At 39.5% G+C, this 12357-nt stretch overlaps 1 protein-coding gene across 44 annotated transcripts in view; it reads left to right on the top strand.

Moving 5' to 3' along the window:
* Positions 1 to 12357, top strand: part of LOC105479800 (dystrobrevin beta) — a 311471-nt gene that overhangs the window by 73533 nt on the left and 225581 nt on the right. For 39 of the 44 annotated variants that reach the window (XM_071076352.1, XM_071076345.1, XM_071076342.1 and 36 more), the window contains one exon: positions 9252 to 9337. The exons of the other annotated variants lie outside the window; for them this stretch is intronic. Coding sequence is in view for 38 of the 39 variants with exons in the window: in XM_071076345.1 (XP_070932446.1) it covers positions 9252 to 9337 (86 nt within the window). In the remaining variant the exon portion in view is untranslated. The remainder of the gene's footprint in view (positions 1 to 9251; positions 9338 to 12357) is intronic. 44 annotated transcript variants of the gene reach the window in all.

Here is a 12357-nt window from a genome sequence, read left to right as displayed (position 1 = left end):
CTGTAATCTTTTATTATGTCCTTTGATTTATCATTGCCAACAAAATAAAAGCTAAAGTCTTACTGTTGCATTCAAAGCTCTTTGTTGGTGGTTCTCAGCTCTGGATGCATATGAAAATAGCACAAGGGACTTTTTCAACATAACAAGAACAGGATGGAGTTTAGGTATCTGAATAGTAACTTTATTCTCATACCTTACTGAGGATTTGCATGGGTTTAGAACTCTAAAAATACACAAGAAACGATCTTGTTGATTTCTACGGAAATACCCTATTGTGAATTCAATTGGGATTTGCGAAATGATAAGAAATATACATGTTGGGCCGGGCGCGGTGGCTCAAGCCTGTAATCCCAGCACTCTGGGAGGCCGAGACGGGCGGATCACGAGGTCAGGAGATCGAGACCATCCTGGCTAACACAGTGAAACCCCGTCTCTACTAAAAATACAAAAACTTAGCCGGGCGAGGTGGCAGGCGCCTGTAGTCCCAGCTACTCGGGAGGCTGAGGCAGGAGAATGGCGTGAACCCGGGAGGCGGAGCTTGCAGTGAGCTGAGATCCGGCCACTGCACTCCAGCCTGGGTGACAGAGCGAGACTCCATCTCAAAAAAAAAAAAAAAAAAAAAAAAAAAAAAGAAATATACATGTTGGTCTCTGCCCTCAGTCCCTGGCACAGAGCCCCTGAGACCCTTGTAATTTCCTAAGTGATAGGGGTTGTAGGAGAATCTTTTGTTCTAACGTTTGATCTCTGCCCAGGTTCCTGAGACAGAGCTCCTGACACCCCCTTGTAGATAGGTTGTAGAATCTTTGTTCTAGTATTTGGACTTTGACCCCGGTTCTTTACCCTGAACTCCTAAGACCTTTGTAATTTCCTGAGTGATAGGAGCATCTTTTGTCCTAAGGAGGCCAGTCTTAGGATATAGACTGTTTGCCAGGGGAACTAACCATGTGATTGATTAGAGAACTGGGACTTTCAGCCCCACCCCTTAACCTCCAAGAAGGGAGAAGGGCTGAAGGCAGATCACCAATGGCCAAATCTATAATCAGTCACTCTTACGTAATTAAGCCTCTGTAAAAAACCCAAAAGGACTAGGTTTGGAGAGCCTCCAGATAGCTGAGCAGGTGGAAGTTCCTGGAGCATAGCACACCTGAGGAAGGCATGGAAGCTGTGTGCCCCTTCCCACAAAACACACCCTATGCATCTCCTCCGACTGTTCATCTGTATCTTTTATAATATCCTTCATAAATAAGTGGTTAAATATAGGTGTTTTCCTGAGTTCTGTGAGCCAGTCTAGCAAACTAATCAGTCCAAGGAAGGGTCATGGGAACCCCAATTTTATAGTTAGTTGGTCAGAAGTATAGGTGACAGCCTGCTACTTGCTACTTATATCTGAAATGGGGAGCAGTCTTGCGGGACTGAGCCCTCAGCCTGTGAGGTCTGGTGCTATCTCCAGGTAAATGGTGTCAGACTTGAATTAGATTATAGACATCCAGCTGGTATCCGCTGAAGAATTGCTTGCTTGGTGCGTGGGGAAATAACTCCCTGGGCATCTGGTGTCAGAAGTGAAGTGCTGTGTAAGAGAGTAGGAAAAACAGTTTTGTTTTTTCCCCTGCCTGCGTCTCCTCAGAGGATTGCTTTGAATTGCAACGGGATTCTGAGCAGTTTAGAGAAAATTGACATTTAAATTACATTGAACCTTCCATTTTATGAACGTATTATATCTCTCTAAATCGTCTTTGATTTCTTTCATTCATATTTGTAGTTTTCAGCATACAGATCTGGAACGTTTTTAAAAAATATTTTTAATTAAACTCACTTACTATAGTGTCGTTAGTAGTTCTATGGCTTTTCTACATATGATCATATTGCCTGGAATGGACATAGTTTTGTTTCTTTACTTCTAATGTGTATTTTTTTTTTGTTTATTTTCCTTGTCTTATTTCACCAGCTGGGTTCTGCAGTGTGATGTTGACAAGGAGTGGTGGGTGCAGTCCTCTTGATTTGTTCTTGATCTTAGGGGAAAAGCACTCAGTCTTTCTTCACTGAGTATGATGGTCACCATGATTATTTTTAAAGATGCCCATTGTCACATGGAAGAAATTATCTTTTTTTCCTGAGTTTTCTGAGAGTATCAGGAATTGATGTTGAATTTTGTCCTCTGCATCTATTCAGATGGTCATATTGCCTTTCTTTTCGGTTTGTCGAGATAGTGAATTATATTGATTGGTTTTCATACGTCAAAATAGCCTTATATTCTGGGATAAAGCTCCCTGGGTTGTGATTTTTGTCCTGATTTATTTATTTATTTATTGAGTGACAGAGTCTTGCTCTGTCACCCAGGCTGGAGTGCAGTGGCACGATCTCAGCTCACTGCAACCTCCACCTCCCAAGTTTGAGCGGTTCTCCTGCCTCAGCCTCCTGAGTAGCTGGGACTATAGGCGAGCACTACCATGCCTGGCTAATTTTTGTATTTTTAGTAGAGACAAGGTTTCACCATGTTGGCCAGGATAGTCTCAAATGCCTGACCTCATGATCCACCCATCTTGGCCTCCTATCGTGTTGGGATTACAGGCGTGAGGCACTGCACCCGTCCTGTCCCTCATTTGATTTACTCATTTTGTTCAAGATTTTTGTGACTATTTTCATGAGAGATACTGACTTGTCTTTTATTGTAATGTCTTTGTTTTCAGTATCAGAATAATGCTGACCTTACCCTTATCCTAAACAAATTAATGCAGGAACAGAGAACCAAATACTGATACGTTCTCATTTATAAGTGGGAGCTAAACATAGGGTACTCATGGACATAAAGATGGGAACAGTAGACACGGGGGACTGCTAGAGCGGGTACAGAGGGAGGGGGCAAGGGTTGAAAAACTGTTGAATACTGTGCTCACTACCTGGGTGATAGGATCATTCATACCCCAAACTTCAGCATTACACACTATACCCATGTAACAAGCCTACACATGTATCCCCTCAATCTAAAATAAAAATGGAGCCAGGCGTGGTTGCTCATGCCTATAATCCAAGCACTTTGGGAGGCTAGGGCAGGAGGATCACTTGAGTCTGGGAGTTTGAGACCAGCCTGGGCAACATTGTGGGACCCTGTCTCTACAGATAAATAAATAAATGAATAAAATAAAAGTTGAAATTATTAAAAAAAGAATAATATTGACCTTATAAAAAGAGTTGGGAAGTGTTTCCTCCTTTTTTTTTATTACCTGGAAGAGTGAGTAGAAATGCAGGTTTTCCTTCTTTAAATGTTTAGAGGTCTCCAGTACAGCCCTCAGAATGAGGAGCTTGCTTTTTTGCAAGACTTTAAAATGTAGATTCAATTTGTAATGGATATGGGTCTATTCAGTTGATCTGTTTCTTCTTGAGTGAGCTCTGGTAGTTTGTGTTTTTCAAGGAGTAGTCTTTATGTGTCTAGTTCTCCAAGTTGTTGAATTCATGGACATAAAGGTTTTTAAATAATCTTTCTTTATTATTTCTGTAATGTCTGTAGAACCTGTGGTGATATCCCCTCTTTCTTAATGTTGGTAATTTGTATCTTCTTTTTTTTCTTAGTTAGTCTGGCAAGAGATTTCTGTTGTTATTGATCTAGTCAAAGAACCAGCTTTTGGTTTTATTGATATTTTTCTCTATTTTTCTGTTTTCAGCATCATTAATTTCTGCTCTTATTTATAGTATTTTTTACCTTTTTCTTGTTTTGAGTTGAATTTGCTGTTCTTTTTCTAGTGTCTTAAGTTGGAGGGTTAGATTATTGACTTGAGAACCTTATTCTTTTCTAGTATAAGCGTTTTTAATACTTAACAATGTGAAATTACCCACCATTTCGTTCCTCTCTCTACGCTGCCTACTTCCCACCCTGGAGGCAACCAGTGTTGTTATTTTCTCAATATCCTCTCACATATAGTTTATACATTTGCAAACAAATATATTATTTTTCTCCCTCTTTTTTTTAACATAGTTGTTAGATAACATTCTAACAATTATTTTGTTCTATACCTTGCTTTTTTCCCCTTAGTCTGGTTTGCATATAATTTTCTTTCATATATAATTTCTTATTCTTTTTATGATAGCAGTCTTCTATTAATGGACAGTTTGATTATTTCCAGTCTTTTGCCATTAGAAACATGCTGCAAAAAATGACTATGAATACGCATATTCAAAAACATCATTTCAGGCTTCTTGAGTGTATAAATTCTGTGCGAAAAGAATGGAACAGTTTTCTGCCCCCTTTGTTTCTCTCCTTTTTCTGTGCTTAGATAATGTGCTGTCTCTTTTGATAAAGGGCCTACTTGGTATAGAGAGAAAGAAATAATTACATTCATTCTTCTGCTTGGTCTATCCAAATAATTCCAGAGATGTTTTCTTAATAATTCCTTTGTTAAGTATTAGACCAACAATAATCACTTTATTTTAGTGTATTATTATTTTTCTCTTGAGCGATGAGATCTCACTGTATTGTCCAGGCTGGTCCCAAATCCCTGGACTTAAGTGATTCTCCTGCTTCAGCCTCCTGAGTAGCTGGGACTACAGGCATGCGCCACAGTTCCCAGATATAATCACTTTAGAAGTTGATAGGATCCTAAGGATGGCATTCTTCCTTAAGGTATTTCCAAGGTGCTGTGCTTTTGCCTCTAGATTATTTTCAGACTCCTCAGCATTGCCAGTACCCCTTGACCCTCTGTATCTGCAGGTTCCCATGTGTGGATTCAGACACCCACGGATATGGAGGGCCAGCTCTGGAGGGGACTTGAATATCTGTGGATTTTGATATCTGCAGGGGCCCTGGAACCAATCCCCCATGGATACTGAGGGCTGATTGTATTATAATCCTTAGAATGTTATTAGTTCTTGTGCCATTGGTTTCACTTTTACTCACAAGCAGCTTTTTTTTCTTTCTTTTAGTAAGGAATATCAATAAGTCAACAAGTGTTTATTTCTACCTATAATATAGGCAGTGACTCATGTTTTGTTTGTCATGCTCATCGAATAGTTTAAAATAGAGAAATTTGAAAATATCCCTTAATAAGAGAATGGATAAAATGCAGTACATTCATGTAACAGAATGCTGCATAGCAGGATGAACTAATATATGTAACAACATAATAAATCTTGCAGATATTTTGTTGAGCGAAAGAAGCCAGACACAAAAGGGTACATACTGTAAGATTCCATTTATATGAAGTTCAATTGCTGGCAAATCTGACCTATGATACTAGAAGTCAGGATAGATGTTACCAGGCTGGGTGCAGTGACTCACGCCTGCAATCCCAGCACTTTGGGAGGCTGAGGTGGGTGGATCACCTGAAGTCAGGAGTTCTAAACCAGCCTGGCCAACATGGTGAAATGCCGTATCTACTAAAAATAAAAAAAATTATCTGGGCATGGTAGTGTGCACCTGTAATCCCAGCTACTAGGGAGGCTAAGGCACGAGAATCACTTAAACCCAAGAGGTGGAGGTTACAGTGAGCCGAGATCACACCACTGCCTGGGCGACAGAGAGAGATTCTGTCTAAAACAAAACAAAACAAAACAAAACAAAACAAAACAACCCCAAAAGGATAGAACCTACCACGGTGGGAAGTGGGCTTAGGAAAGAGGTGCTTCTGGGTGCTAGTAATGTTCTGTCTTTTGACCTGAGTGCTGGTTAGTTACCTAGGTGTTTATTTTATGAAAGTTCATTCAGTGAACTTTAAATGTTCATGAGAGAACATTTTGTGAAAGTTCATTCATGAATTAGGCACTTTTCTGTATGTTCATTATATTTTAATGAAAAGTTAAAAAGGATGATACCATACGGAATTAACTAAAGGCATAATGTTGGTCATGGTTAGAGCTTAAAATTATGGAAAACCAGAGAGATGACTTACTTTTTTCGGGCACATATACTCTCTCTTTAAAGTGATCCTTTTAAAAGTAATCAATTATGAAAGTGATAAATATTACATTACAAAATAAAAGGAAGTGTAGCTAAACTGTGTCTTTAAAAATCTTTCAAGCCAGGTGTGGTGGCACGTGCCTGTGGTCCCAGCTACTCAGGAGGCGAAGGCGGGAGGATCGCTTGAGCCCAGGAGGTTGAGGATGCAGTGTGCTGTGATCATGCCACTGTATTCCAGCCTGGGCGACAGAGGGAGACCCTGTCTCAAAAGAAAAAACACAACAACAACAAAAATGTATTTCACCTAAGTCAGACTTCACACTACTTAGACTGAGGACAGTCTTTGGAAACAGTAACTTAGGACATTTACAGATGTATCTCATTATTTTTTAGATTTCTTTTCCTTTAATTAATTAAAGTCAGTGCCTTTTCATGCACTTTATAGTCATTTGTATTTCTTTCATGGCTATTTTGTGTATGTGAATGCACTTCCCCTTTTCCTCTTGTGTCTTTTTTTTCTTTTTTTTTTTTAAATAAAGTTGATTTGTTTTGGGTCAGTGGTTCTCAATTCTGGCTGTGTTTTGAATCACCTGGGGAACTTTTAAGAATTATCAATGCCGGCCGGGCGCGGTGGCTCAAGCCTGTAATCCCAGCACTTTGGGAGGCCGAGACGGGCGGATCACTAGGTCAGGATATCGAGACCATCCTGGCTAACACGGTGAAACCCCGTCTCTACTAAAAAAATACAAAAAAAAACTAGCCGGGCGAGGTGGCGGGCGCCTGTAGTCCCAGCTACTCAGGAGGCTGAGACAGGAGAATGGCCCGAACCCGGGAGGCAGAGCTTGCAGTGAGCTGAGATCCTGCCACTGCTCTCCAGCCTGGGCGACAGAGCGAGACTCCGTCTCAAAAAAAAAAAAAAAAGAAAGAATTATCAATGCCAACGCCCCACCCCAGGCCAAATAATTAGGATCTCTAAGGGTTGGGCCTAAGCCTTGGTATTTTTAATGTTTGTGTGTGTGTATACATTCTATTATGGAAATTTTTATGTGTTGCAACATGTATAACAAGTTTTTGTTTGTTTGTTTTGTTTTGTTTTTTGAAAGAGTTTCGCTCTTGTTGCCGAGGCTGGAGTGCAATGGTGCGATCTCAGCTCACCGCAACCTCTGCCTCCTAGGTTCAAGCAATTCTCCTGCCTCAGCCTCCTGAGTAGCTGGGATTAACAGGCATGCGCCACCACGCCTGTCTAATTTTGTATTTTTAGTAGAGATGGAGTTTCTCCATGTTGGTCAGGCTGGTCTTGAACTCCTGACCTCAGGTGATCCGCCCACCTTAGCCTCCCAAAGTGCTGGGATTACAGACGTGAACCACGGCACCCAGCCCATCAGGCATTCTTAATCCCACTCTGGACTTCAGCAATAGTTTCTTTTGTTGCTTCATCTTTGTGGGCCACTTTACTTCAGGTTAGAAGCTGTATCCATCAGAGTTCTTAGGTGTCAGTAATAGATACCATCTCTGGCTAATTAATTAAAAGGGTGACCCACAGGTTCTGTACGTAGGCTGGGAAAGTAGGCTTGAAAACTACACTGCCAGGAACATAGTGCAAAATCATTGCACAGAACTCTCATGAAGACACCTCTCTGGCCACAGACCTTGCTGCTTGTGCTCCAAACACCACTGACACTGGGCTCTGGGTGCTGCCCCCAAGAATCATTATCTCTGCTGCCCCAGAGCACTGGGTGTGGCTGCTCCAACTGCTGCCATCCCCACCACGTGGATTCTTCTGGAGTTCCTTGCTTCCCCAAGTTAATCATTTCCCCCCTTGAAATCTAGCATAGTGCATTTTATTGGTGGAGCTCTGTTATGTGCCCCTGTCCTAGTTTCAAAAAAAGATGAGAAAGCAAATATATGGTTTTTTTTTTTTTCCTTCTTTGTACTTTAGTAGTGGAAAGTCTACTTGTCCCATAAGGTAGGGTGTGCTTAAATGTAGACTCAGCATTCAAGTGCTTGGTGTAAAAAAAGAAAGTCCACTGTAAAAGCTCTGTGTCAGTCTTAGAAACCCATTCCTTTTAACCTAATGATCTATCTTATAACCATCAGCTTTTCTTACATAATGCAGTAGATATTTGATGCAGGAATATGCCTTGTTTCTGGGTGCCATATTGCCTTGTACATGGAGCTGTATCTTTATTTCTGAAGAACAATATATTTTAAAAAACCCATTCTAATTTTAGCTAGTTGCGGGCATTCCTATTTTGTTTTACGAATAAACTCAAGGAGATGTAATAGTTAAAAGCTCAGCTGTAACAAATGTTGATATTTCCTTGTGGTGTTTTCACGGATACTTTTCTAGCTTATAGGCTATTTGCCTTTTTTCAGGTGTGATCTTTCTGTGGAAAATGGGAAACCCTGTATTAGAACCATTAGTGGATATAAACAGGATGATACCTGTTTTTTCAAAACAAAGATGGTATAGCTCTCATTATTGCAAAAGTATTTTACTCTAAGTTACAATGAAACATTGTGAACACAGGCTTTTAAAAATTAACACAAAAAGCACATTCTTGGCTTACATGTGGTAACTTTAACAACCAACTAGTGAAATTTTTATCTGCTGTGAAACCAGGGCATAGTTGAATGAATGAAGCCATGGACACTCTGGGTCAGAGGCCTTGGTGATACTATCTTGGTTCTGCTGGTGGTGTGCAGCATTACTTTAGGTGATTCATTTATGTTCTGCATTTCATCTTTCCAGTTCCTAAAGAAGAATTAATGTTACCATCCCTTCCTCTTCACTTTTCTCACAGTGGTGTATTAGAAGATCTGAGACAGGTGTGATTGAGCTTCTTAGAATAAACACGTGGTAACATAAAGGTTGTTACAGTAAAAACAAAGATGAGTGTACTATAAAATCTTCATAGCAAGATGCACCCTGTTGTTTAGTGTGTAACAAGAAACCGTTGTAATATCCTGATGTAAGGTTATCTTTCTGAATTATATTCAAACCGGGTGGCCCCTCAGTTTTGAATACTTGAGAACTGCAGCTGTGGATTTAATGGGTTTAATAGGAAACTCACTTCAGGTTCATCCATTTGACCTCTGCTACATAGCCAATAGAAATTACATAGAGTGTTTCTAAAACTTACTTCCAGAAAATTCAGGCTAGCTTTAGCATTCGTCACCTAGCATAGGAGAAGTCTTATTCTACAAATGAAGAAAAAAAAAAAAATCCAGGGTTTCCAAATGTGATAAAGTTGTAACAGACAAGGTCAGGAATCAACTTACTGGTTGCTCAGTATTTAGTGATACATTTGACTCCTTTTGTGGTTTCAGATAGCAATTATTTCTAATATAATTTATTTTGCAGTGAGGGCCGAGGCAAGTTGACGGTATTTTCAGTTAAAGCTATGTTAGCAACCATGTGTGGTGGAAAAATGCTGGACAAATTGAGATGTAAGTATTTTTATATTATTTGAAAAATGTCATTTTCAAGTTAGGACTTTTAAATGATTATTGTCAGAATTTTGAATGATGTTATACTGAGCTTTTAAAAAAATGACCGTTATCACTCACTGCAGCAGCTGGCCCACAGTAGGTCAGTTATGCCACCTACTGTTCAGATGGAAAAGTTGGTTGATTTAATTTATTGTTAGTGTGTTTTAGTGAGAAAACTGAAAGGACTCAGAATTGTAATGCTGACATTTAAAAACTTATTTTGGAAATGTTTTCCACATTATTAAAATTATGCTTGAAAATGATTATATTGAGAACTTTTCGTTGAAGTAAATTTGATTGCTTTTACTAGGTTTGGTCTGGTTTAGCTCTTAATAACGCCATTCTTCATCGGGTGATGTTTGCTGTGATTACATTATTCCTTACTACCCTAGAGTCAGCCACAGTTATTTAGAAGCTGTTTTTAAAAAATATTCCTGTTATGTTTGCTAATTTTTTTTAACCATTAGTCACTTTGGCATTTCACCATTCATTAGATACTGTAAGAAGGTGATTAGATGAAATCAAAAGAGATGAAATTCACTATTTAATTTTGCTGCTTATGGTTTTTATTTATTCAGTCATTAGTTACTAACTCCCTAAGATATGCCAAGAATTGTGCTAGGTGCTTTACATATATTTTCTCATGGAATCCTTAAAATTCCTTTGAGCAGCAGGTGATATTTTCTTCATTTTTATCAATGAGTTAACCCAGGGGGCAAAGCTGGGGTTTTAATTCAGACGTCAGAGCCTTGTTCTGAGCTATGTGATTGTGCTCCCCGGTACGGATGCTGTAGCAGGAGACACACATGTAATTTCAGTACAGTGTTCAGAATGCCATAAAGCAGTAGCCACGGAGTAGGAAACTGGATGTCAGCTTTCAGGGGTTGAGGCTGAAGTCTTAATGAGGTAGCGCAGTACCCTGTGAGCCCGGATTTGGATGACTGCGTCCTTGCCATGTTCCTCTGTGCCCTGCTTTTTTTTTTAAATTGAAAGATACAGAGGCTTGATCAGATTCAAGTATTAATACAGGTTTTTGGGCAAGATTACTTCAGAGGTGTATTTGTTTTTTGTGCTTTTTCTTACTTTACTATGACACTGAAAGTTGGAAAGCTAGATGGCCCACTAGATACAGATTTAGCTATTCCAAAGAAAGATCTTAATGTATTTGATCAACTGTTATCCAGTTTATCTTCATTTCAAAATTAGCTGCAATGTAGAACATATTTTTGGTAATAAAAATTATGGTTTTATTTAAGTATTCTTGTGAGGTTTTTCACATGGTATATCTCAAAATATTATTTGGGCTGAAATTTCTTTTATATTTTTGTAAAATATAAAAACGATGTTTTTCTGAGGAATAGAATATATACGAAAGTATATTTCATTCAAACACAAAGAAAAGTTGTAATCTTGTCTGATTTTTTAATGATCTAGATAAAGAATATATATACCATCTTTATTAATATTGGGGAGACTAGTTGAAAAATACAGTAGTAGAGAAATACATTACCAGAAAATTAACTGTATTCTAGATGACTCTGGAATCTTTAAGTTTCTTTACAGTCTACTATATTTACATAGAGCCAGCTCACCTGGCACATAGTAAATACCTAAAATTTTGTCAAATGTAAATTGTTGATTGAATACTAAAATTACTCCAGTTCTGTGTTGTAACTGTTCGTGAAAAGGCAGAAATTCTAGTTCTTGGTTTGGAAGGGATCCAGGTGATAGCAGTTTTTTTAGATGTGGCTTCTGAACTTTTTGGAGGAACACAAAATGACCAAGATTGAAGTGGCACAAAGGCCCATGGGCCAAGCCAAAGGTGACATGTCAGCATGCTCAGGACCCCAGATCATTGCAATAGTGTTTGGATGGATGTGATAGGGACTGTGCTGGGTTACCAATCACTGTGTTTTTCTGATTCAAGTAGATTTCAAGTATGATTTATCTTTTCCATGCTAAAAATTGTTGTTTCTCTGCCAGTTGTAGGTCTGTTTCATTATTTTTGTTGTACTGTAATTATCTTGGCTTGGGATTGAGATGTTCAACGTAAGTAAAATATTCGGGCAGGGAAGCCTGTCTCTACTTTTTAATCTTCCAGGGTGGAAACCACTTTAAAATGTATTAAAATGTGGCCTGCCCCTTCCATTTTAAACAGAACTTGGCTGGGTGCAGTGGCTCATGCTTGTAATCCCAGCACTTTGGGAGGCTGAGGTGGGAGGATCACTTGAGGCCAGGAGTTTGAGACCAGCCTGGGCAATGTAGCGAGACCATGTATCTATAAAAGTAATTTTAAGACTGGGCGTGGTGGCTCACGCCTGTAATCTCAGCACTTTGGGAGGTTGGGGAGGATCCCCTGAGGTCAGGAGTTCGGGACCAGCCTGGCCAACATGGTGAAACCTTGTCTCTACTAAAAATACAAAAATTAACTGGGCATGGTGGCACATGCCTGTAATCCCAGCTCCGTGGGAGGCTGAGGCAGGAGAATTGCTCGAGTCCAGGAGATAGAGGTTGTAGTGAGCCAAGATTGTGCCACTATACTCTAGCCTGGCCGACGGGGTAAAACTGTGTCTCAAAAATAAATAAATAAAGTAAATAAATAAAAATAAAAGTAATTTTAAAAGTTAGTTTGGCATGGCGGTACATACCTGAGGTCCCAGCTCCTTGGGAAACTGAGCCAGGAGGATCACTTGAGCCTAGGAGTTGGAGGCTGCAGTGAGCTATGTTCATGCCACTGCACTGCAGCCTGGGTGATGGAGTGGGACTCTGTCTCAAGGAAGAAAGAAAGAGAGAAAAAGAGAGAAGAAAGGAGGGAAGGAGGGAAGGAAGGAAAAGAGAGAGAGACAGAAGGAAGGGAAGAGAAAAGAAAGATAGAAAAGAAAGAAATCAGAACTCACTGATTATACTTTTAACATTTTCATCTCTTAAGGATGCCATTTTCTGATGCATTTAGGATTTAGGGCCAATTGTAAAGCTTG

This window comes from Macaca nemestrina, chromosome 13 (assembly GCF_043159975.1).
Source record: "Macaca nemestrina isolate mMacNem1 chromosome 13, mMacNem.hap1, whole genome shotgun sequence".
NCBI classification, from domain to species: domain Eukaryota; kingdom Metazoa; phylum Chordata; class Mammalia; order Primates; family Cercopithecidae; genus Macaca; species Macaca nemestrina.
This window is presented reverse-complemented; position numbering and strand designations above follow the sequence as displayed.